The 22,721-nt window shown below is 44.2% G+C and overlaps 1 protein-coding gene across 4 annotated transcripts; it reads left to right on the top strand.

The window, feature by feature from the left end:
- The first annotated feature begins 608 nt into the window (after nucleotides 1-608).
- On the top strand, nucleotides 609-22,177 carry ACOX1 (acyl-CoA oxidase 1). 4 transcript variants are annotated; one of them, XM_061354565.1, is made up of 14 exons: nucleotides 609-755; nucleotides 1,862-2,021; nucleotides 7,751-7,911; nucleotides 12,508-12,615; nucleotides 13,130-13,249; nucleotides 14,324-14,439; nucleotides 14,638-14,807; nucleotides 15,102-15,264; nucleotides 15,970-16,160; nucleotides 16,354-16,533; nucleotides 17,136-17,241; nucleotides 17,330-17,473; nucleotides 18,224-18,430; nucleotides 20,472-22,177. In XM_061354565.1, exons 1-14 carry the CDS (start codon nucleotides 644-646, stop codon nucleotides 20,520-20,522), a joined length of 1,989 nt encoding a protein of 662 aa, XP_061210549.1. In that variant the 5' UTR covers nucleotides 609-643; the 3' UTR covers nucleotides 20,523-22,177. The 4 variants fall into 4 exon arrangements, with proteins under 4 accessions (XP_061210549.1, XP_061210540.1, XP_061210553.1 ...); XM_061354556.1 differs by lacking the exon at nucleotides 7,751-7,911 and adding an exon at nucleotides 10,613-10,773; XM_061354566.1 differs by lacking the exon at nucleotides 609-755 and adding an exon at nucleotides 10,613-10,773 and having other exon boundaries at nucleotides 1,882-2,021.
- Nucleotides 22,178-22,721: the final 544 nt, after the last annotated feature.

The raw sequence follows: 22,721 nt of genomic DNA on the forward strand, positions 1-22,721 counted from the left end.
CACGTTACATGTAGATACATATACACCTAATGCAGTACTTAATACGTGACCAAGAGCAGCACGTGCTCTTAATGAACTACTTAGCCTGGCTGCAGGTAGGTGCGGGATGTTATATGCAGTCTCAATGTGCTACGCAACTGATCTCAAAGCTCTTTTCCAACCTAGCTGATTCTGTGTAATGCCCAATTTCATGCACGCCCAGCCCGCTGACCGTCCGTCCAGCACAGCTCTTTGCGTGCAGTTCACTACGCACCCGCTCCAAGGCGCAGCATGTTGTGTGCAAGGTTTACAACGCCCTATCTATCACCTACCTACCCACCCACCGATATCTATCTATCCATCCATCCATTTATCTTATCTTATCTATCTATCTTTACCCATCCATGCTACTCACCCCCACCCCGCCTGCAGCCCGCGGTCGGGCCCCTTTAAAGCGCGATTTAATGCCCAGTGTAGCACTGACCCGCATCCGCCGCTCACACCGCCTCTTCCCGCGGGAGGCAACGATCACGTGGCCGGCCGTGACGAGTGTGGGGGCGTGGCCGGGGAGCGGAGCCTGGAGCTGGAGGGCTGACGGACGGAAGGAAGGGTGCCGGGGCTGAGGCCGAGGCCGGGTGGAGCCGTCGCCGTTGCTGTCACCACGATGATGAACGCGGACCTGCGGAGGGAACGCGCCGCCGCCACCTTCCAGCCCGAACTCCTCACGCACATCCTGGATGGCGGCCCCGACCGCACCCGGCGCCGCAAGGAGCTCGGTGGGGGTGGCCCCGGCCCGGTGGCCTCTTACGGCTGAGGGGAGGACGTCCTGTGGGGAGGGGAGATATCTAGGGAAGGGCTGTGAGGGGAGGATAAGGTTTTAGGAGGGGGCATCGGGTGTGTGGGGAGGCGAGAGGCTGTGGGGGGAGAGGGAGGCCCGGTACGGGGCTTCTGAGGAGAGGGAAACCCGGGGAGAGAGTGGGAGGATGTGGGGAGAGGGGGACCGGGGAAGGGGGTGGTGGGGAGGCCGGCTGCAGGGCAGGGAAAACCTGGGTAGGAACTTCTGGGGAGAGGGAGACCCTGGGAGAGGGGAAGCTGTGAGGAGAGGGCTTGCAGGGGAAGGGCGCCGCCTGAAGGAAGGGTTAGATGGTCTGATGGGTTAGACAGGAGTAGTGTTGTGTCCTTGATCCCTGTCTTCTGCCCTCCGCTAAAAGTATTAGGGTGGCCCTAATAGAACGATGTCCTACCTCTCATCCCTTCCTCCAGAGGCAACTTCCCATGGGCATCTTTCTTAGCCCCTTTCCCTTTTTTCTTTCTAGTACACTTGTGCCCAGCAGTACATGTACAAAGTGATTGTCACTCGCCATACCCATGATATGTGAGATTAATGACAGAATACTGACATCCTCTTCCCAGCCCACACTGGGGTGAGGCCCCCAAAGGGTTGTGTAACTTCAGTGCCAAAGGGGACTGTGGCTTCTGGGTATCTTGGTTTCTGGTTGGCATGGTTGGAGTAATAGATGTGCCCTTTTGAAAGGATCAAAGTTCATGAAGCAGCTTTTTTGGCAGTAAGGGTGATTATCTGAGGCTTTGCAATGGTTATTGAGGGGCCTTGCAGGTAAACTGAGGGCCTCATTAGTGAATTAACCTCCTGCCAGGTGTGGTTTGAACTTAAGATGTGTTTTATGTGTGGAATGGGAGAATGCCCTGTTGCTAGAGTCCCATTCTCCAAGAGCTCTGATGTCTTTCTAGTTGCATTAGCTGTTGTCCTGAATGTTCTGTTATCTGTATCTGGAGGTCCAGCAAGTGAAAGGCTGAATCATTTCTCTCCTGCTGCCTGTTGAGGTTTGTGGAAGCTGAGTTTGTTTTCCTCTTCTGTCCCCAGAGGCCTTAGTTATTAATGACCCTGACTTCCAGCATGAGGATTTGAACTTCCTGTCCCGCAGCCAGCGCTATGAGCAAGCCATCAGGAAGAGCTCTTTGATGGTGATGAAGTTAAGAGAATATGGGATTGCAGACCCAGAGGAGATCTACTGGTTTAAAAGGTACCTCACTATGGAGTTTGCTGCTTGGATCATCACCAAGGGTGTTAGAGTTGGGCTTTTTTGCTGTGTTTGCTGTCTAAGGAAGCTCAAGACCTGTACAAAAGCCTCCTGAAGATTTGGCTTCAGTACATTGCAGCTGAAACCCTGAATATTGTGTTATCTTAGATTTTTGACTAGAAATGCACCATTAATAATCATACTCTGTTTATTATATATGGTGCAGAAAGTAAAAAATAGGACTCTTAGTGTGATTGTTTATTCTTTTCCAAAAAGAAATAAAAATTATACCAAAATATTTTGAATCTGGACAGATCTGATGAGGTTGCAGCTTCTAATGAAGTCTCTTAAAACTGATTACTTCACTTTGCACTTAGACCTAATAAAGTTGCATTACAGGCATAGTTGAAAATGTGCCAGGATAGCTTACATGTTTTTTGTTTATAACTGTCTCTCCTATCTCCCTGCTTCAGGCTCCTGGTGTTGTAGTGTTTCCCTTTCACCTAGAGGCTTTTTGTTGTATCTGACCTTTATCTGATAGTATTACCCTTGGATTAAATTTATAAAACTGTCCTTAACATCCGAATTTGATTCCTTGCAGGGAACTTAGTTCCTGACTTTGACATATTTCTCCCCTGAGTTCCGTTAAACTCATTCTCATATAATCGGAGAGAAACTGCTTAACAGAGAGAGATTGCACAGCTCTAGACACATCTGGACATACCATGAATACTCTAGCACATTAAATGAGCATTGCAAATGAAATAATGCAGTGGTAGCATCACAAGCCCCTGCTGACTGGATTTGTGGAAAAGCTGTTGTTAGCCTCAGGGCATGAATATTGGGAGTAGTGAGTTGGAATCAAACTTGTCCGATGGAGTTTGAATTTCAAAGAACTTGGTCTACACTGACCTGCTTCATGAAAGCTCTCATGGCAGTAATGGAAATGTTATTTGAAAATTGGCACTGGTGGACAGTGACAAGAAGAAGGAAGTTCAGTAACTGCATTGGGTTATTCTGGTACTGCGTGGCAGAAGTTAATCATTAAAATTTTTCCTATATGAGGATTATTGGAGTTGATAGGGAAGATTTTTAGTTATTTTTATGGAGAAAACTTAGAGCAGCCTATCCAGCATGGCAGCTGGCAGACTTCAACAAAGCTTACACTATCAGTGCTGTCTTCTGGTAGCATTACTGACAATACTTTATGAAGACAGGACTTTCTGAAGTAGTCAAATGTTAGATTCTACTTTTGTCCTTCCATAAACTAATTTAGAAGCCATCAATGCTTAACATTAAATGTATGAAAGCTTAGTGTTTCATGTAGGTACCAAATATCACATCCAAATGTTATGTGCTGTGAACAGTTAGGTGTGACTAATCAGAGCTCATGATCCAAAATCAACTGAAACCATGAGGAAGGATTACTTCTTTCAGGGTCAGTTCTAATTGTGGACATTGAGGATTTCAAGAGACAATTGTGTTACTACAGACTGCATTTTCCAGTATCTTCTGTAATAACACAAGGAAGAGCAGCACATACACTTCTTGCCTGCAAGTGGAATATGTTTGTTCTGAAAACTGTATTCTGTTCATCTTCCTGATTTCCTTAATACCTGGTGTTTGCAAAGGAGGCTGTTTGCTTTGTGCTGCATAGAAAAGGGAAGAAATGAATGGATTAGTTTTCCATCCTTTGATTTCATTTCCATTTCAGTATCTGTCCCCACTTTCTCGCCTGCTGAGTGCCAAACACTTTAAATTTAGTGAACCTCACCCAACTTGCAAAACTTTATTTGGGACTTTTTTTATAAGGGACTTTATTTGTGTAAAAGCTGACTTAGAGAAACTGGGGTTTTGTTTTCCAAACTGGAAAATTGAATGGGTATAATGGTGTGACATGGACATGCCTTAGACAAAGTTATTGAAATGGATGGATGTCCTTGGTTCATATGTCAAATTGTATTTATTGTGATTGACCATCAGATTTTTACATATGGAAGCTTAAGATATTTTGTTACCAATTCCCTGTGGCTTGGATTATCCCCAAACAGCAGGGACAGATTTATTCACATACACAAATTGGGAATTTTGAGCTAGTTTCTTTCCTGTGGCTTTTCCGTACTGCCAGAGCTTCTCCAGGGAGCTTTGTGTCTGACTGACTGAGTTTATAGCTTAATTTATGAAGAGAGGAGAAATGCTTCTTCCTTCAACTGTCCTGGAGATGAACAGTTGTTGCTGCTGTGACATGTCCAACTGAAAGCTCCTCCTTCCTGTTTCCAAAGGGCTTTGCATTCCAAAGTATAAGAAGATCTATCAAATACAATGAGACGTCATTTTTATTGCTTTTCAGCTAGTTCTTCATGTCTTAACATGTGGCAACACTGCAGTTGCTGCTGTGGCTACAGCTTTTGAAGGCCAGCAGCCTAAAAGTGCCAATAGTTAAGATTTTCTTCACAGTCTGGCTGCAGGAAAGTGTTAAGTCAGCATGGAAAATGGGAATTGTTCTGTGCTGCACAGCTCTGAAGAGAGCAATGTAGTCAGTTTTAATTCACCTTCAAGTTTAACCTTCACTGAGGAAAAGGGGACTAAATGAAGAAGAGAAAAACAGTTGGGAGAAACTGGGTCAGAGAAGATCTGAGAGCTGCAAATCAACAGATGATTCCTGTGTTCAGAAGCATTGCATGAATGTGGACTTCCCTGTGAGAATTTGTACTTCTTATTTTGAATCTAGTGTTAGGACCTGGAGCAGCTTAATTTGGAATTGGATGAGTCTTTTTGACACAGCTGGAAAAGGGGTTTATTACCATAATACCTATTAACACCGAAGCCCTTCATGGTCTTCTTTGAGAGGGTTACCTCAAGAACCACAGAAAGCTAGAAGAGCTTGCTTCCAGATTGTGCTTTAAAGTAAATGGCCTCATTCTGTGACCTAGTTCTGCAGCCTGAGAATCTTTGCAGTTTTTCATTTAGCTTTGGAGTCTCTGAAAACATAGACTTTGTTTCTGTTGTACTCTGTTCACTGATAGATACACTGTCACACTCATCTATCCAACACAACTGTCTTTTACTATGTGGGTGGTGTTGGCCCGCAGTGAAATCTACGAAGATCTGTTATTGCCGAACTAGTGTATCCTTCTCCCATAAGTGGGTTTGGAGCTGCAGCCCTCCTCTTGACTTGCTGATTGTCATGACAGGCCTGACTTCAGACTGACAGAGCCATTGCTCATTGGTCAAATGGCTTGTGCCACATTCAGTCCTTGAACAGTTACACAATGCAGCTTTTGGGGAACAAGCTGTGTAAGTAGTGGGAATGTAGAAATTGGAAGGGGAAGGAGTAAGCATTTGAGAGAGAACAAAGAAGGAAAGAAAACCTGTTGTTCCTCCCTTCACAGCAAATACCTCTTGTTTGCCTTGAGTCACGAGGAAAATGGGATTCTCTCTGTCATTCAAATTGTTAAAAGACACATTAAGGAAATCCTAAACATTCCATGTGGTGTATGCAGAGATGAGAAGTTTCTGCTGTATATTAGCTTTCAGTTCTGCTTTAAGCCTCGTTAATGCAAGAATGCTGTGTGTTTAGTCAGTGAAATAGCATGACCTTCTGGCACAGGGATGTTAAAGTATTCACTCCCAAAATGTCATTCTTCTTACTGCTATCAGAGGAGGTGCTAGTTAAGCATGAAACATCTGGCAGTTGTGATTAAGCTTTAGTGATAGGCAATGACGGCTGCTGGTGGGACCCTCAAGATTTTTCTGGGTATTACCTTCAAAGGAGCAGTGTCTGACCTGCTTTCTCTGACAGCAAAGCATGTGCTGCACCTTTTCCACAAGTTCTTTTGATGGCTTTTGAAAACATGCAGACAACTGCACAAGCTCTTCCCAAGCTGTCCTGAAGCAGTGTATTTCATAGTCAACACTTGGTTTCCCTCTGTGGGTTTGTCCTTTTTGGGCCCGAGGACTAGATATAAAGTAATTGTGCTGTAAGCAGTGAGGAAGTGAAGGGTGCTTCTCTTGTATATGGGTCTGAGAGTAAATAACCCATGTAGGAAACCACAGAAATGCTGAAAAATACTCTAGCTGGCTGTCCTTGTAGCATTTTTAAGGCCTTGGTCACCCTAAGTTTGACTTTGTAACCATGTGCTCCTGTAGGCAACAGAATATTTTCTGGTAAGAGCATTGCTTTGATTGCGACCATTCTAGACACCGGCTTGAAGCATAGTTGACATGTTGAGAGCCAGCTTTAGATTATATGATTGGTTTTGCTTCTGGAAAAATCCATCACTTTTTCAGTCTTGTCTATTTGAAAACTGTTCCATTTAAAACGAGCATCTTCAGTGTGCAATTCAGTGGTGCTTGAAGAAGCTTTGTCCTGCTTTCTCTTACCCTAAGGCTGAGCTCCACAGCTTGTGTAAGGGATGTGGTTTTGAATTAGCATGTGCTCTCTGCTCCCAAGCACTTATTCCAGTCCTGGTGTAAAATGTCAATCACAAATGCTGCTGTAATTTGACAAACTATGCATAGCATCTGTTATGTAATGTGGATCTGTGTTGGCAGCAGGCTCTTTAATGTGCTCCCTGGGCAGTTATTAGTACCTTGGGATGGAAGGATATATCTTTGAGTAAGTGGGGAGTTCTGTTCCTGCAGAGCACTCATTTTTTTCCTTCTCCAGCTTAGAGTTAGAATGGAACACGTTTGTGTTTGATTTTTTTGTTTGTTTGATTGAAGGTGAAAAAGCTGTTCAGACTGCAGAGTGTTGAAGGGAAGATGTTGTTGCCATTTACTACACAGATTCTGCACAGTGAAACTTTCTAGCATGTTTGTGTTACAGAGCTGCCTGTAATTAGGAATGTACTTTGCCTGCCATTGTGGTAACTAAATTACTAGAGTTCTCTCATGAAATAACTTCTATTTTGATGAGGCACACCTAAAATGTCTGACTTCCTTCCATCCCCTCCAGCACCAGCCTGTAACAGTAATTTTAATTGAAGGCGAGTTCCGTATCGGGTAGAGGCAGCTACATGGAACACAGAACTCTTCTGAGAAGCACTTGGTCACCCAAGAAGCTTTTTCCTTTTCAATACATAGTGCTTGTAGCTAATAATGGCCTAGTTTTAGGCTACCAGCAGCAGTGGGATTTATTCCCACCAAGCCTGAGATTTGAGGGAGAAGATAACTTGATTTTCATGTCCTCAGTTTAGGGTTTGCCTTGAATCTTTGTAGAAGATTATTTTTTTGTTTTCCCAGTTGTGCAGTAACAGCAGGATTCCTGGTGAAGAAAATTATTTCCCCATCAGCATTGCTTCTGAAGGGAGCTACAAAGATGCTGGGGAACAACTCTTCATCAGGGACTGTAACGATAGAGTAAGGGCTGATGAGTTTAAACTGAAACAGGAAGAAGAAATTCTTCCCTGTGAGGATGCTGAGATGCTGGCACAGGGTGCCCAGAGAAGCTGTAGCTGCCCCATCCCTGGCAGTGCTCAAGGCCAGGTTGGACAGAGCTTTGGGTGACATGGTCTAGTGTGAGGTGACCCTGCCCATTGCAGGGGGTTGGAACTGGATGATTTTAAGGTCCTTTCCAGCCCAAACCATTCTATGATCCTGATGCCTCCTGATTTGGAGGCTGACTGTGGGACAAAAGAAGAGGTTGAAATAGGTAAAGAAATTATCTTATTGTAGGGTTGGCAAAAAGCCTTTCAGACTGAGCTCCAGATCCCTCTATTTCTCTCCTGTAGAACATGCTTGGGCAATTTTCCTGAACCTTTCGGTCTCCACTTCAGCATGTTTCAAAAAACCTTAGAGACCCAAACGACTGATGCTCAGAAGGAGAAATGGCTGCCCCTGGTCCATGGAGTCAAGATAATTGGCACCTACGCCCAAACCGAAATGGGACATGGTTAGTTCCCTGCAGGGATCAATGGGTAACCTCTGTTCTGTAACTCCCCTTTGGAAATGAATGATGCTTCCTAGGTAACGCTAAAAAGGGGAAAGTAAAATGGGTTGGTTAACTGTAGATATTTCCTGTCCGGTAGCTAGACAGCTGCTTCATTTCACATCCTGACAATCACAGAGTTAATTTTGGTCTTTTCCAGAATGCATGTCTTAGCTGATCACTGACTTTGTAGCTGTTTACTTTTGCTTTAAGGTGAAGAGGTGGTTCTGATCTGTGGGAGTCTGAATTTCACTTGAACTGGTTGGAACATGTTAGTCAACAGTACTGTGGTTTTTATTTTTGCCTGAATATGGGTCACATATATCTCAGCTCAGTGCATGACTGCCCTTCTTAAACAGGTCAGAAGTACACCTTCAGATGCAGTGCAGCATGGTGAGGTTGTACAGTTTTGTTTTTGAGAGTAAGATATGCTTTGCCCCAGGCACTTTTCTTCCAGATCCTACTTGATTGCCACTGTACAACTTCATGGAAAGATCTTGGTTTCAAAGAAGAAAAACATCTGATTCCTGCTGTTGTTGAAAATGACTCATTCTTCAACTGGAAGAACATTTAATGGATGAGAAAACAGTCTTTCAGCCCTGAACCTGGAATTATGGCTGTTAAATATGTGCAAGAGTAGTTCAAAGTAAAGACTCCAGTGCTTGTGCTGGCATCTAAACTCGGAAAGTGGGATACGTACAAGTCTGGACAACTGCAGAAGTTAGCTGGTGATGCCAGTTGCTGTTCACTTACAGCTACTTGTGGTAGCTGAAATGTTTGTAGAAAATGCAACAGAGGGAATCCTGAGTCTGTTCTGCTTGGGAGAGATGGAGTGAGCAAATCTGGCTTAGCACCAGTAGCTGAGGCACACCTGGGTGGCACCGATAAAGTCCTGTTGACCCTCTTTGCTTTATCTCACCAACTTCTTTAAATCAGACACACATTCACACCAAAGTGATTTGTTCTGCTCGCTATTTCACATCAGATTGTTGCACTTCTTTGCCTGGTGATGGTCTGGTTTGCTTATAGTTCATAGTTCTCATGTTGTTTGATGGTAAAATTAGTACTTTGACACTTAATAGGGCTGATACGGTGATACTGTGGTAAAATCTCTCCATGCTGAATAATGCAAATGCACCTGTTTGGCATTCCTGTGGTGAATGTTGAGTATCTGAACTATTTTATCAGTAAAGCTGCTGTAGCAATTGTCACTGAGCTGTCCTTAATTTAATCCTGATAGTTAGAAACTGGTGATGTGGAAACAGACCTCTGCATTATTGAGTTGAATCCTAGCCTGGATGGGTTACTCAGTTTTATCTTAATGAACTGATTTTAATCCATAATGAATTAGTCTCTTGGAAAAAAAACTAAAGAAAGAAAAAGCACAAATGGCACAGGGCTGTAAAAGAAACCAAAAGGAGTATTGACACTACTGTTTCTACCTGGATCATAGCTTTTGCTAGTAAAGAGGGTTTTCTTTCAGTCACTGACTGTCAGCTGTGTACTTCTTACCAGTACTGAACTCTGTTATTCCTGATAAGCCATTAGCTCTCTGTTGAGCTTGGTCACTGCTCAGTCAGAAAGCTTAGGAAGCATTGCTACTGGGTTTACTAGATGGTTGAATTTATTTGTAGGTGTCTGAGATATCAGAGAGAAACACTACAGTTCTTAGGAAGCTGTAGAGTTAGAGCTAGTTCCTATTAATATGTGTTTACAGGTAACCTGAGGATGTGTTCTTCCCACTTTGCTAAGAATGTCAGCTGAGTTTGAGCTAAGCTCAGATCAGCGCTCTTTCCATAATGTACCTCTTATTTAAATCTATGTATTTCTGTTAGACCTATTTAATTATTTCATACATAAATGAACCAGATGGACAACCTCTGTACAGAAGGTACTGATCCTCCATCTATATCCCTGCTCTTTTAATACTCAAACCTATCAACATTTAAAGGTTTAACATGCATTTAATTCTGTATATCAGAAAACCTTAATAGACCACTTACTAATAAGGTGTTTGGGAGAGCTTGGAGGAAGAGTAGCTCTAATGAAACATATTTAATTGGAGAGACTGTGCTGGTTGAAAAACATTGGCTTTCTTGCCAAATTGTTTGTGTTCACAACTTACCCATGCAGAGCACTGTCCTTTTAAGAGAGCTTTTAAACATAGCTAAAGTTGAAGGAGTTGGAATTGAGTGTACTCTAGTTGCATCTGATCTTTAATAAAAGGAGAAGGTACATAGCATAGGCAGCTAGGATGCGCCTTTTTAAAATAAGAAAAGCAAGCTCAGTTGAAACTTTGCTCACTCAGCTGGATAAACTGAGAGTTCTACCTCATTCTGCCCTGAGGAAAAAGTGGACTTCATATCTTTCTTTATATCTGTGAAGTGTGGTGCACCAAAAATACAGGAATGCTGCAAATGCTTTTTATGTAGCATTAGCAGGAAATTGCACTGCAGGATGTTTATTTCAGAGCAAGGGTAAGTTATCCAGCCTGAGAAAGGACAGTGCTCTGGTTTCTGTAATACATTTGCTGAATTCTGATTTACACCTGAATCTTTCTTTTTTTCTCTTTTTGTCTCTTCCTAAACCTGCACCATAATCTTCCTGCTTGCTTCCTTCCCATAACATTCCCTTCACACTCCCGTCCCATGGCACTTCTTCACAGCTTTGTTCATCGTGGACGGCCTGAGCCTCTGGACCTTCATCTGGGCATGTTCCTCCCCACCCTTCTCACCCAGGCAACCCCAGAGCAGCAGGATCGCTTCTTCATGCCTGCCTGGAACCTGGAGATCATTGGCACTTATGCCCAGACTGAAATGGGCCATGGTACAGTACATTCACTAAATGCTCTTTCTAAGAATGGTTGGTGTTCAAAGGAGTCCCCTGCCTGGGAAAAATGGTGTGTGTTTCCCCCCAGTCTTCACATGTGCAGCTGGGGCTGTAGGGAAAAGTGGACTGCTGGAATTTTTAATGGATCATTGTGCCACATGCTGTTTGTCTTTTTATCTCCTATGGGAGAGTTTAGTGTCTGTAGCTCTATAGATGACCATACTGAATGCTCCTGTTGTGCCATTCAAACCAGTATAGACTATCACATGTGGCTGTGGTAATGTCAGTTTGATGACATCTGTTAATTTCTACACTTACCATTCTTTCCAGTGCGATTTCTGTTTTTCTCTGCTTAATGTGAAGACAAAAGAGCTTTAATGTACTGAAACAGATGCTAAAAAGAAAGGTATTGAGTTGCTTGTCACCCTGGGACTGACCTTGGACCAGAGAACACGTGGATGACTTGATTCCAAAGCTCATGTTTTGTGGGGAGCTTTATTCCCCCAGTTCTTTAGTTCACTCCCATGTGTTCTTTTTAATTGGACCACAAAATGTTGTTTTTAATTATCTGTCTCAAGTAGACTTTGTTCTCTACTGCTTTTCCTTTGCTTTCAAGCTTGAAGTGGATTTTGATAACTCCAGCAGTATTGTGATCGCAACACTTTTAATGCAAGTTTCAAAGGGATGATACTATGCTTTGGGGACCTTGATTTTTGACATCTGAGAGTTGCAGATTGAGAATCATTTTCTAAAAATGAGCAGGATTCATCTTTGTGCTGAAGTGAAATGTAGAGACTGAATGAAGCACAAATTAACTGCAAGCCTGTGGAGAATCTCCTGCAACTTAGTGAGGTTTGAAGATCCTTTACCAGCAAAGTAAGTCTGTGTTAAGCTGCCTGTGGAAGTCTACCATGAACTCCATGCTTTGGAAATGTGGTTGCATCAAGGTGATAAAATTTTTCATGTTGAAGCTTTCACGTAGAGTCACTGGCTCTATCAGTCCAGACTCAGGAGTGTTCACAGCTTTCTAGTTCAAGCAAGTAGGCCCAGTGATTTTGGATTTGCATGTGTAGGAACAGTGCCACTGCTGAGGTAGGTGTGTGTGAAGTGTAAGGAGTTGGGAGCACAGCACGAAGACCTTTCCTGGATTGGTTACCTTCATCTTTTCGCAGTCTCTTCATCTACCTGCATCAGTATCCTAGCATATTCATGTTATATGTGCTGTCTTGGAGCTATGGATGATCTTGTTTGGGAGAAACTGCTCAATCAAGTGAGGAAAATGTAGCCTGCTGAGGGAAGAAAGAGATGAGGGGCTCTGATTCTTTCATCTTGTGCCTGAAATGTAGATGATTTTTGTTTTGCCATTTAATCAAATTGCAGTTCTAGTGACATCCAGGTGAGCACATTTTCTTGGACCTTTTGAACTGAGCTTTTGGGGTGTGAGAGAAGAAAGGTGTCAGTTTGGAGGTACTTGGAAAACTCATCTTAGACCACTGGGGGAAAAAAAGCCACAAACCAACAAGAACATGTTTCCTGCTTCAGGTCCCAGAATATGGTCTGACTCTCACTTGTTCTTCCTGAATTGGTTGATAACTAATCCTTTATGTAGCCTAAAACAAAACTTCAAATTTGTACATTACTACTGGAGTTCAGCTTCCGTTTGTCCAGTTCTGTCTTTGTCGCTCTTGTGACTGACTTTGTGCCAAAACATTGTGTTTTGCTTATTTTTAGGAACTCATCTTCGAGGTCTAGAAACTACAGCTACTTACGACCCTGCTACCCAGGAATTCATCCTCAACAGCCCCACTGTGACTTCAATTAAGTGGTGGCCTGGTGGACGTAAGTGCATCACTGTGTGCCTAAATCTGGAATATGTATGGCAAGCTTAGGGAGGCGATGTCCTGTGTGTTCTGTCTACAGGATGGTGGTTGAAAGACAATCCAAAGAGTTGGGTGAAAGGCAGTTCCTCTTGCGCAACAAATAACAGACTTGGCAGAGCCTACTAAAACTTTGCATTGTCTGTGTGCTCTGGTTTGTTTCCCGGAATCATTCACACTCCATGGATTTGGTGTAATTTTTGACTGGTTGTATCAGAGTTTAGACTTCCTTCAGCTTCACTGACAGGTTTGCCAAGGACTTGGTATTGTATAGTCAAGAGAATCATATTGTGCAGCTTTCACTGACTCGAGCAACATTTTCTAGCTGTAGAATTTGGCTGATAACTGATGTTGTAAGTCCAGTTCTCTAATGCATGATATGCTTAAGGTAATCTCAGATCCTGCTTTAAAGAAAGACACTCTATGTATGGAATTATGTTTGTTTTTTTTCCTTCTGACTCCCACTCCTTTTGCAGTTGGAAAGACATCAAACCATGCCATCGTTCTGGCTCAGCTCTATACCCAGGGCCAGTGCAAAGGGCTGCATGCCTTCATTGTTCCCATACGGCAGCTGGGCACCCATGAACCTTTGCCAGGTAAAACTTAAGAAATACACCTGGAATACGATTGATCTGTTCCTCTCCACCTATATACAGCTGTGTGTGTCTTCTTGACGTATGTGGCTTCTTTCAGCAGCTGATTTCAGTAAGTAGTTGGTAGGTCACAAGGCTTAAAAGAGTCTTTCTTATGACTGAACTACCACGGAGTCATTTTTCATCTCAGGCTTTCAATGGGAAGGTTAGTTTGGAATTTGATCCCAGTGTTTCCCAGATCTGCATTCTGTGAGGCAGCATGTCCCACTTTCTGAAAGGGAAAGAGTAACTTTCATCATCATCTAGCTAGAGGTGAGCTGTGGATGACCTTCAGAGGTAACTGCCCCGGTGGGAGGACTGCATATATGAAGATCCCCGTGTTTTGATGTCCACTCCCTGTGGTTCAACCTGGCAGCAGCTAAATACCACACAGCCATTCCCTCATAGAATTGGAAAAATGTAACATTTGTAGGTTGAGATAAAGACAGTTTAATAGGACAGAAAAGGAAGGGGAAAATAACACTAATAATAATAATGATAAAAGAATACAGAAAGAAAGTGATGCAGGGTGCAGTTTCTAGCCACCTGCTGGCTGATCCCAGCCAGTCCCTGAGCAGAAGCCACCACCCCTGGTCAGCTCCCCCCGGTTTTATTGTTCAGTGTGAACCCTTATGGTCTGGAATCTCCCTTTGGCCAGTCAAGGTCACCTGTCCTGGGTGTGTCCCCTCCCAGTTTGTTGTGCATCCCCAGCCTGCTTGCTGGCAGGGCAGTGTGGGTAGCTGACAAGTCCTTGACTTGGTGTAAGCACAGTTCAGCAACAGCCAGAACTCCAGTGTGTTATCAGCATTGTTCTCATCCTGAATCCAAAGCACAGCACTGCACCAGCTACTAGAAAATTACTCTGTCCCAGCCAAAATCAGGGCAATGCTTTCTCATCAAAGGGATGAATGTCGTTGTTGGCTGTGACTTCTGACAATCCCAGGACTGGCTATAAAACCAGTCTCTTTTCTGGAGAAAGCTCGAACCTCTTGTGTGATGTTTAGTTCCCATTTCCTAACACGGCTTTGTCTGTGGCAGGTATTACAGTGGGTGACATAGGGCCAAAGTTTGGTTATGATGAAATGGATAATGGCTACCTGAAAATGGACAACTTCAGAATTCCTCGGGAAAACATGCTGATGAAGTATGCCCAGGTAAACCAGTGCATTCCAGTGTATGCTGTTAGAAATGGACACTTCAAATGCTCTTGTGTGGTTGAATTGTGTACCAAAAAGACTGTAGGTTGCTTCTAAGTGCTGCTTGGTGAGTTTAGAGCTTGACATGTGAACATGTAAAAGGGAGGACATGTTAGAAACCAATAGGCTGTGGTTTGTTTCCTTTTTTCTTGGTAGGTTGAACCAGATGGCACCTATGTGAAGCCACTCAGTGACAAGCTAACCTATGGGACCATGGTGTTCATCCGGTCACTCATTGTAGGTGATTCTGCTCGCTCACTGTCTCGGGCTTGTACCATTGCCATCCGCTACAGCGCGGTGAGACACCAGTCTGAGTTAAAGCCAGGGTGAGTGCAGTGAAGTAAGAGTGGCCTTAAGTGCTGAGAGAAAAACCTGAAGTATTGGGGGGAAGAAGGACTGTGGCTGATGTTTGCTTTAGCCCTTGATAGTTTCAGAACACTGTTTCATCTTTCATTCTTGACAAATGTCTTCCCCCTGCCAGAGGCTTTACTGTAGACTCTTAGATAGTCTGGCTTGATACGGCTGCAGCTTGTACTCCAGAACCTATTGAGAGTTCAATAGGAATTCCTGCAGCAGTTTGTTAGCTGCTGGCTTACTAACTCATCTGTATTTTGCTCTAGGGAGCCCGAACCCCAGATCTTGGATTATCAGACCCAGCAATACAAACTCTTTCCTCTCCTGGCAACAGCATATGCTTTTCATTTCGTGGGGGCCTACATAAAAGACACCTATCGTCGTATTAGTGGAGACATCAACGAAGGAGATCTGAGTGAGCTCCCAGAGGTACTGTGTCCTCTGCTATCAGAGGGTTGGTTTTGGATCTTACCTAAGGTTTCTTCGTAGCATGGAATAAAAGGCCTCAAGCCCTTATGGCTTTCACTCCTGAGATGACTTGTACTGCTTGAGATTTGTAGATCCCAAGCCCATTATGTGCTTGTGACCTCTTTATTTGCACTATTCATTTAGCAGCCTATTATTAAAATATATGAATTAATGCACAGTGAGAAAGCTACTGGGAATATATTCTTTTAAAAGGTGACTTTCAGGAATGATTACATATTGCTTGAGAGCAGGGTTAAGACTGGTCTTAGGCTTGTGCTGAAGCTCCTTGATTGTCCTTCCGAATGACTAGGGTGTTGATCCAAGGTATCACTACTATACTGAGGGGTTAGGGTTGTATAATGGTAGTTTTCAGTTAGGGATTCTGTCTGAGAGCCTAATGTTGTGACAACAAGCAATTGAAGAGAGTTTTGTATATACAATGTGTAGAGACAGAAAGGATGGGCTACTCAAAAGAAGTCTTTACATGTAACAGAGGTATTCATAAAGTCTTCCTCAGGGAAGAGTTCTTAGAAGATGAGCCAGAACCTGTGGGACAGTGGCAGGGTGATGTTGACTCTGCTTTTTCTGGGAGCCCCAGTACTGGGCATGTGGACAAGCTAAAACTGGAAAATAAATATGTAAACTGGCTTTGGTTTTGTCCATCAGCTCCATGCACTGACAGCAGGGCTGAAGGCGTTCACTTCCTGGACTGCCAATGCTGGTATTGAGGAATGTCGGATGGCATGTGGTGGGCATGGCTACTCTCGCTGCAGCGGCATTCCTGACATCTACGTCACGTTCACCCCATCCTGCACCTACGAAGGAGAAAACACAGTCATGATGCTGCAGACAGCTAGGTATGATAGCTCTATCCAGAGGCATTCTTGCCTTGACATTATGATCCTTCTCTTATCTCCTGTTTCTGTCCCTTGCCCTGTTTTTGACAGAAAATAAGCCTGCAGCTGTTCCTTGCTAGTCTGAGCCTAGGTAAGCTGACTTCATTCCAACAACTCCTGTGTAAGAGTTGCTGTTTGTTGTCTTTATTTCCAGATTCCTTGTCAAAAGCTACACGCAAGTTAGTTCTGGGCAGCGGGTTACTGGCATGGTGTCCTACCTTAATGATCTCTCCAGGCAACGTATCCAGCCGCAGCATGTGGCTGCCAGGACTGTGACTGTGCGTCTTAATGATCCAGTCAGCTTGGTAGAGGCCTACAAAGCACGTGCTGCCTGGTGAGTTCATGCTTCCCAGGCTGAGCCAAGCACCAGTCAAACTGTGTGTCTTGGGTGGGGATGGTGATGTGCTGCCCTGTCAGTGTTGTAGTTTGCAAAGCTTTGCTCCGTGTGTTGCTGTCAGGTAGTGACACGCTTTATCAGATTAGGGACAGTGTCAAGTGGTTTTGAGATTAAAGAGGCTCCTTAGCTCCTCTGTTTTCTGTCCCATTTTGAAGTATCTCTTATTTGCATGTAAAGTATATTTACGCATACAAATACATTGTTCAAACTGCTGAGAGCTCTATCTGGAGAGAAGCAATCCTGATACTAAAGCCTGTTGTGAAGGAAGTGTGAGAGTAGAATAGATGCCTACACGGAGTAGGTATTCAGGCACCACAGATGTGGTATCCAATGTCCTCTTGCCCTCTAGCTGTGTTCTAGGTGCAGCAGTGATGGCTGGTGATTTAGAGCCACAACTTTTCACTCAGTTTATTCAGTTGTGGCACATGATGTCAGAGTAGTTCAGATGTGTTACACTGAATTCACATGAATTTCAGTCTGTGTAATCCTGTTACTGTAGTGTTACTGTGTAATCTGGTTTTCTTCCTTTTATGAAACAGGCTTGTAGAAGCTGCAGCAAAGAATTTGGAAGCTGAACTGAACCACCGGAGGAGCAAGGAGGATGCTTGGAATAAAACTTCCGTTGATCTTGTGCAAGCGTCTGAGGTGAATTATGTGTCTGATAAAGGAAGACACTAGAAGAACTTCTCACCTCCTCATGAACCTGATTCACTTTCCTTTTTGTTTCTTGTAGGCACACTGTCACTATGTGATAGTGAAGCTTTTCACAGCAAAGCTGGCTGAGATCAGTAATGCAGCAGTCCGTGCTGTCCTGACTGAGTTGTGTCTCCTGTATTCTCTCTGTGGAATCAGCAAGAACACAGGGGACTTTCTGCAGGTTGGTGCCTTCCTCCAACACTTTAAATCTTTTAAAGCCAGATTCATTGTTTGCAAAGGTGCTTTAAACGTGGAGTTGCACGAGTACTTAGGGTAAGTTCTGTTGACTTCCAGAAGGCCATTAGCAGTGCAGGTCTAGTGGAAGGCTCTTGTCAAGTTTTAAGGGCGATCTGCTGCAGAAGCAGAGTTGGATAATAAATGGTAACGTGGCATCAGTTAGCTTGAGTGTTGTGCAGTTGGTGACCAGGTGCTGTATGTTCGAAACCAAGGAGTCAGTAAAGGAGACTCATGTTAGACTTCCGTGAATGGGTTTATGTTGTCAAGCATTACTTCATTCTCTCTGTTTGAGAATGTATTTGTGCAGCACTGTTTTACTTTGTCTTCAGGCAGGCACAGTATATTTTGTCTTCCCATTTTCCTCTTTGCTGCTTTTAGTTCCCTGAAACCAGGCTGAATTTAATATACACTTACGCATATTCTTCAGGATGCTTGCTACTAAAGTAAGTTCAGGCACTCTGAGTCTCCTACCCTGGGTTAAATAGCTGGGCAGTGTGGTGGGTAATGCTAGGCAGCTCCTTTTGCTTGTGCACAATGGCAAATTTGATTACTTAGCACTTGGGAAAGAACACCAAAATCCTGTTCTGTGAACTGCTGCGTTTGGGGGAAAGGTTGACCTGTGTTAGAACACAGGAGGGGAGGGTTCTTGTGGCCTGGATTCTCTTCTGCTAATCTCTGTTTTTCACCCCCCAAGGCGGGTATCTTGACTGATGCCCAAATTACTCAAGTGAAGCAGCGTGTGAAAGAGCTCTTGGCTGTGATTCGTCCCAATGCTGTGGCCCTGGTGGACTCCTTTGACTTTCATGACAGTCACCTGGGATCGGTGCTTGGCCGCTATGATGGCAATGTCTATGAGAACATGTTTGAGTGGGCAAAGAAATCCCCACTGAACAAAACAGAGGTAAAGAAACCTTAGTTCTTTGTCTTGGGCCATTGTGTGCCTACAGAAGTAACTCAGTTTAGAGTTCTCTGCTGAGACCATTGGATCAAAGTGAATTGATGAAGGGGGGGAGAAAAGTCACTGGTGGTAATAGACCAAAATTAGCAACCTGGCTACTGCTCCTCTGCTTTCAGCATACAATGCTGAGAATTCCTCTGCTTTGTGTACTTCACATGCACCCTGTGGGGCACTTCAGACCTTCTCAGTTAAGAGGGAGGAAATCATATGCTCCACAGAGAAACAGTGGAGTCATCTCATGGAATTTAAAAGCAGTTATCACTTGCTGTTAATTCTGCTTAGTGACTGGAGCTGTGAAAGTCCTACCTACTTCCTGGCAAATCTGCCAGTGCCTTCAGACAACACTAAAGACAGGAGAAGATAAATTGCTCCTCTGCAGTACTTCAGTGTCAGGTGTTTCATGCCTGCATCTGAGCTAATAAACTGAGCTGAGAAGAGGCGGTGTGCTTTTTCTATCAGCCAAAGCAGAACTCTAAATCTTGTCTCAATGGCCTTTGCTGCCTTTATTTGATTTGGACAGACAGTATCTCCTATGATGGGCTGCCAGAGACTGCAGCTGTAGTTGAGTCCCAGCAGAACTCGCTCCATTTTATTGAGTTCCTGAAGTCAGTGGGGCTTAGGAGCTTCGGTAGTCCCATAGGAGACATCTCCTATTTCTATTTTAATTCAAATGCCCCATGGTCTGTAAGGATGTGAGATAACTTGCATTCTTTTCTTACAAGAAAGGCAGTGAGGAGGCTGTATTTTGGGGAGGGTCTTTATATTCTCTTGTCACACAGACACTCAAATACAGGAGTTAGCTGGCTGATCTTACATCTCCAGAGTGCTTCTGATTCAGATCTCCTTGGTATAAAACCCAATAAATAAAAAAAATTAAAATAAAGATTTTAATAAGGGTGATGATACTAATGAGAATAATAAAGATAATAGTAATAAATATAATGATAATGAGGATAATAATGACAAGAATGATGATAATGAGAATTATGAGAATAGCAATAATAATGCTATAATAATGAAAATAATAATAGTAATAGTAGTAGTAGTAATAAGAATAATAATAGTAATAATGGATATAACAAGGGGAGAGAATCTGAAGCTACAAAGGGGACAGACAAAACCCAGCACTGCTGCACAACACAATTGGTCAGCACCCACCAACACATACCCAGCCCAACCTGAGTAGTGATTGGTCCCTTCCAGGGATTCCCCCCCAGTTTCTATACTGGGCATGATTTGCTTTGGAATGGAATGGCCCTTTGGCTAGTGGGGATCAGGTGTCCTGTCTCTGCTTCCTCTCAGCTTTTAGGAGGAACAAGAACTTTATCCCAGGTGAAACCAGGACAGTATTGGGCAGCTTATTCTCCAAAGGGGACGGTGATTTAAACTTTGCTTGTGTCTGGCCAACCTCTTCCTTCTGTTTTTCCACATGCTTTCAATTGTTCTTGCTTTACTGAGTTTTGTTTCTCAGCCTGTGTTGTTTTCTTTGCCTTGGTATCAGGCTGATTGGTCACATTCAGTGGAAGTCCCCCCGTGAGCTTCTCCTCAGCATGAGAAGAATGGTGAGCCAGCCTATGATGGGCTGCCAGGGACTGCAGCTGTAGTTGAATCGCAGCAGAACTCGCTCCATTTTATTGAGTTCCTGAAGTCAGTGGGGCTTAGGAGCTTCATTAGTCCCCCTAGGAAACGTCTCCCATTTGGATTTTAATTAAAATGCCCCATGGCCTGTATGGATGTGAGATACCTTGCATTCTTTTCTTACAAGAAAGGTAGTGCGAAGGCTCTTTTCTTGGGGAGGGTCCTTATAGCTCGTGCTTTGTGTCACACAGACACTCAAATACAGGAGTTAGCGGGCTGATCTTACATCTCTGGAGTGCCTCTGATTCGGATCTCCTTGGTATAAAACCCCACTGCAAGAAGAGAAGAGCTAAAATGGTTTAAAGATGAGGCCTGATCTGCTTGTAACCACTGTCTCCTTTTACAGGTTCACGAGTCTTTCCACAAACACCTGAAGCCAATGCAAGCCAAGCTGTGAAACCTGCTGAGTTTTTTTCCTGAGCTGAAAACTGTGTTCTTCCTTCAGGCACCTCAATCAAATCTCTCAAACCCTGGTAGCTGTAGGACAGTGAATAACTGTAGCCTTTCTTTCCACTTTCCTAAGTCGAGGAGGTGTTTGGGGAGAGTGCACAGGGATCCATGCCTGTTTTTAAAGTGCAATTCTAATGGTAAGATTAACCTTTTAGAAATCTGGGAAAGCTTTATCTATTCACACAAGGATTGCTTTTGTGAAGCTGCTAACTGGAGACCAGTTGCTGTCAACTGGAATGGTAGCAGGATTTTACTACTAGGTGGTTAACATCCCTAAGGCCATGGCTTCTAAAGAGCAGTTATGACCTCCCCCCAAAAAAGCATCAATGTCTTGATTTTGGTTTTATTTTTATGATTAGCACCACCTCTCTCCTTGTTTAGCAAATATTTGTGCAGCCTGAAGCCTCCTGCATAGCTTTGTGCACATCAGTCTGCATGGGCACTCCTTTCCTGAGGTAGCTGGGAAGGAAATACTCATCCTTCTGGGAAGTAAATACCTGTCCTCCTCTGGAGCTCTGCTTCCTTCATCCTTCCAGAAAACATCCTCATGTTTTCCAGTGCATCCTCTCACTGCCCTGCAGCAACAGCTTTTGCTGTGTGCCTTCTCCATTGCTGGCACCAGACTCTGAGTGAGAAGGCAAAGGAGGATATAGCGATGCTGATCTGAAGGGAAAAAAAGAAATGTCGTAATAGTAAGCAGATAGGTGCTGCTAAGAGATATTTTGCCCTTCCTCTAACTTAGTGTTTTCATGGAACTATCTCAAAGCACTTTACAAATGTTACGCAATGGATATTTGATGTGAAAAACTACGTGGAGTGCTAGAAACTGCCAATTTGACCTGGAATGGTGAAGCCAGTATCTGAGAGCAGAACTCAGTTGACCAACGTCCTTGGTTCCTCAGGGAGGTCCTTCTGGTTTTTAAAGACATTCTTGAAGAAATGGACAATCCCAAGTGTCCAGATTTTTTCCTGCCTGTGCATTTTCAAGGAGCTTTTATGATTTGATTAATTTTAGTTTTGTATTGACTTGGGATTCAGGCAGTGCTGTCTGGATTTAATGGGACTAAGACTGAACTTGGAACAGAACCTCCTGATGCCCTGGGACATCAGCGCAACTGCCACTGAGCAAACACATTGCTATTCCTCAACACCACTAACTCTGTCCAGTAACAATAAAAGCTCTCTTCATGCAGAGAAGAGCATCTCTGAGCTTCAAATGGTAAAAAGTTTTCAGTGTAGACTGAAATCCTGCAGTTGTGAGGAGCTGGTGCTCTGACAGCTTTGGTACCTGGGAGTCTCTCGTGTTGGATCAGTTTTTGGGATGATTTTTTCCTGGCACTATTAGTGATCAGACCCAATGTTTGCCTCCACCTGCAGTAGGTGGACAGAAAGAGATGTTAAATAAAATGATTAAACTTGCCTTTTGGATGCAGCGTCTTTTGGGTTGAATGGATACCAAAGGAGGCAAAGGGGCTTTGCCTTTTGTTCAGCTGATAGACTGCGGAGAGGTGATGGAGGAGCAGGTTAAAATTACATTGCTGAGAAGGGTATTGGCGAGCTATGTACAGATTTAATAAACGACCAAACTGTTTTCAGACAAAATGTGTCTGTTTAGTGCACTGCCTTCAGGACCTCATGTAAAGAAGCAGAGGTGTGATGGTGGTGTTGGGCAGGAGCAGCTTCAATTCACAGAGCTGTTGATTCATTGTTTCAGCCGTGTTTCTGGATAGGGATACGTGTGTTAATGCTGTGCTGCCCTGCGGCGGGGCAGGGCACTGGTCACTTGGTTCATGTTGCCGCTGGTGGCGGTGGTACCCGAGTGCCCCCCGCCGGACCGTGTCTTGCCGGGCGCCCCGGCCAATAGCGGCGGTTTGCGCTGCCGAGCGGTGCCCGTGCTCTGTCTGTCGGCGCTGCAGGCTCAATCCTCTCTGCACAGGGTGTGCAGCGCTGCGGGAAGGGCAGCGGCCGGTCCCGGCTGCCGGAGCCGGCGTTTCCCATCGCCCGCGGGGGAGGGCAGCGGTGGGAAGGGAAGGGAAGGGGAGGGAAGGGGAAGGCGGCGCTGGCAGGAGTGGGACCGAGCTTGAATTTGTCTCGTTTCAGGCCCCCTTCATTCCACAATGTCTCTGGGTTTCCTGGAGTGCCCAGC

The sequence above is a fragment of the Neopsephotus bourkii genome, unplaced genomic scaffold (assembly GCF_033783945.1).
Source record: "Neopsephotus bourkii isolate Nb327-2 ecotype Australia unplaced genomic scaffold, CSIRO-AGI_Nbou_v1 NB_72, whole genome shotgun sequence".
Lineage (NCBI taxonomy): Eukaryota > Metazoa > Chordata > Aves > Psittaciformes > Psittacidae > Neopsephotus > Neopsephotus bourkii.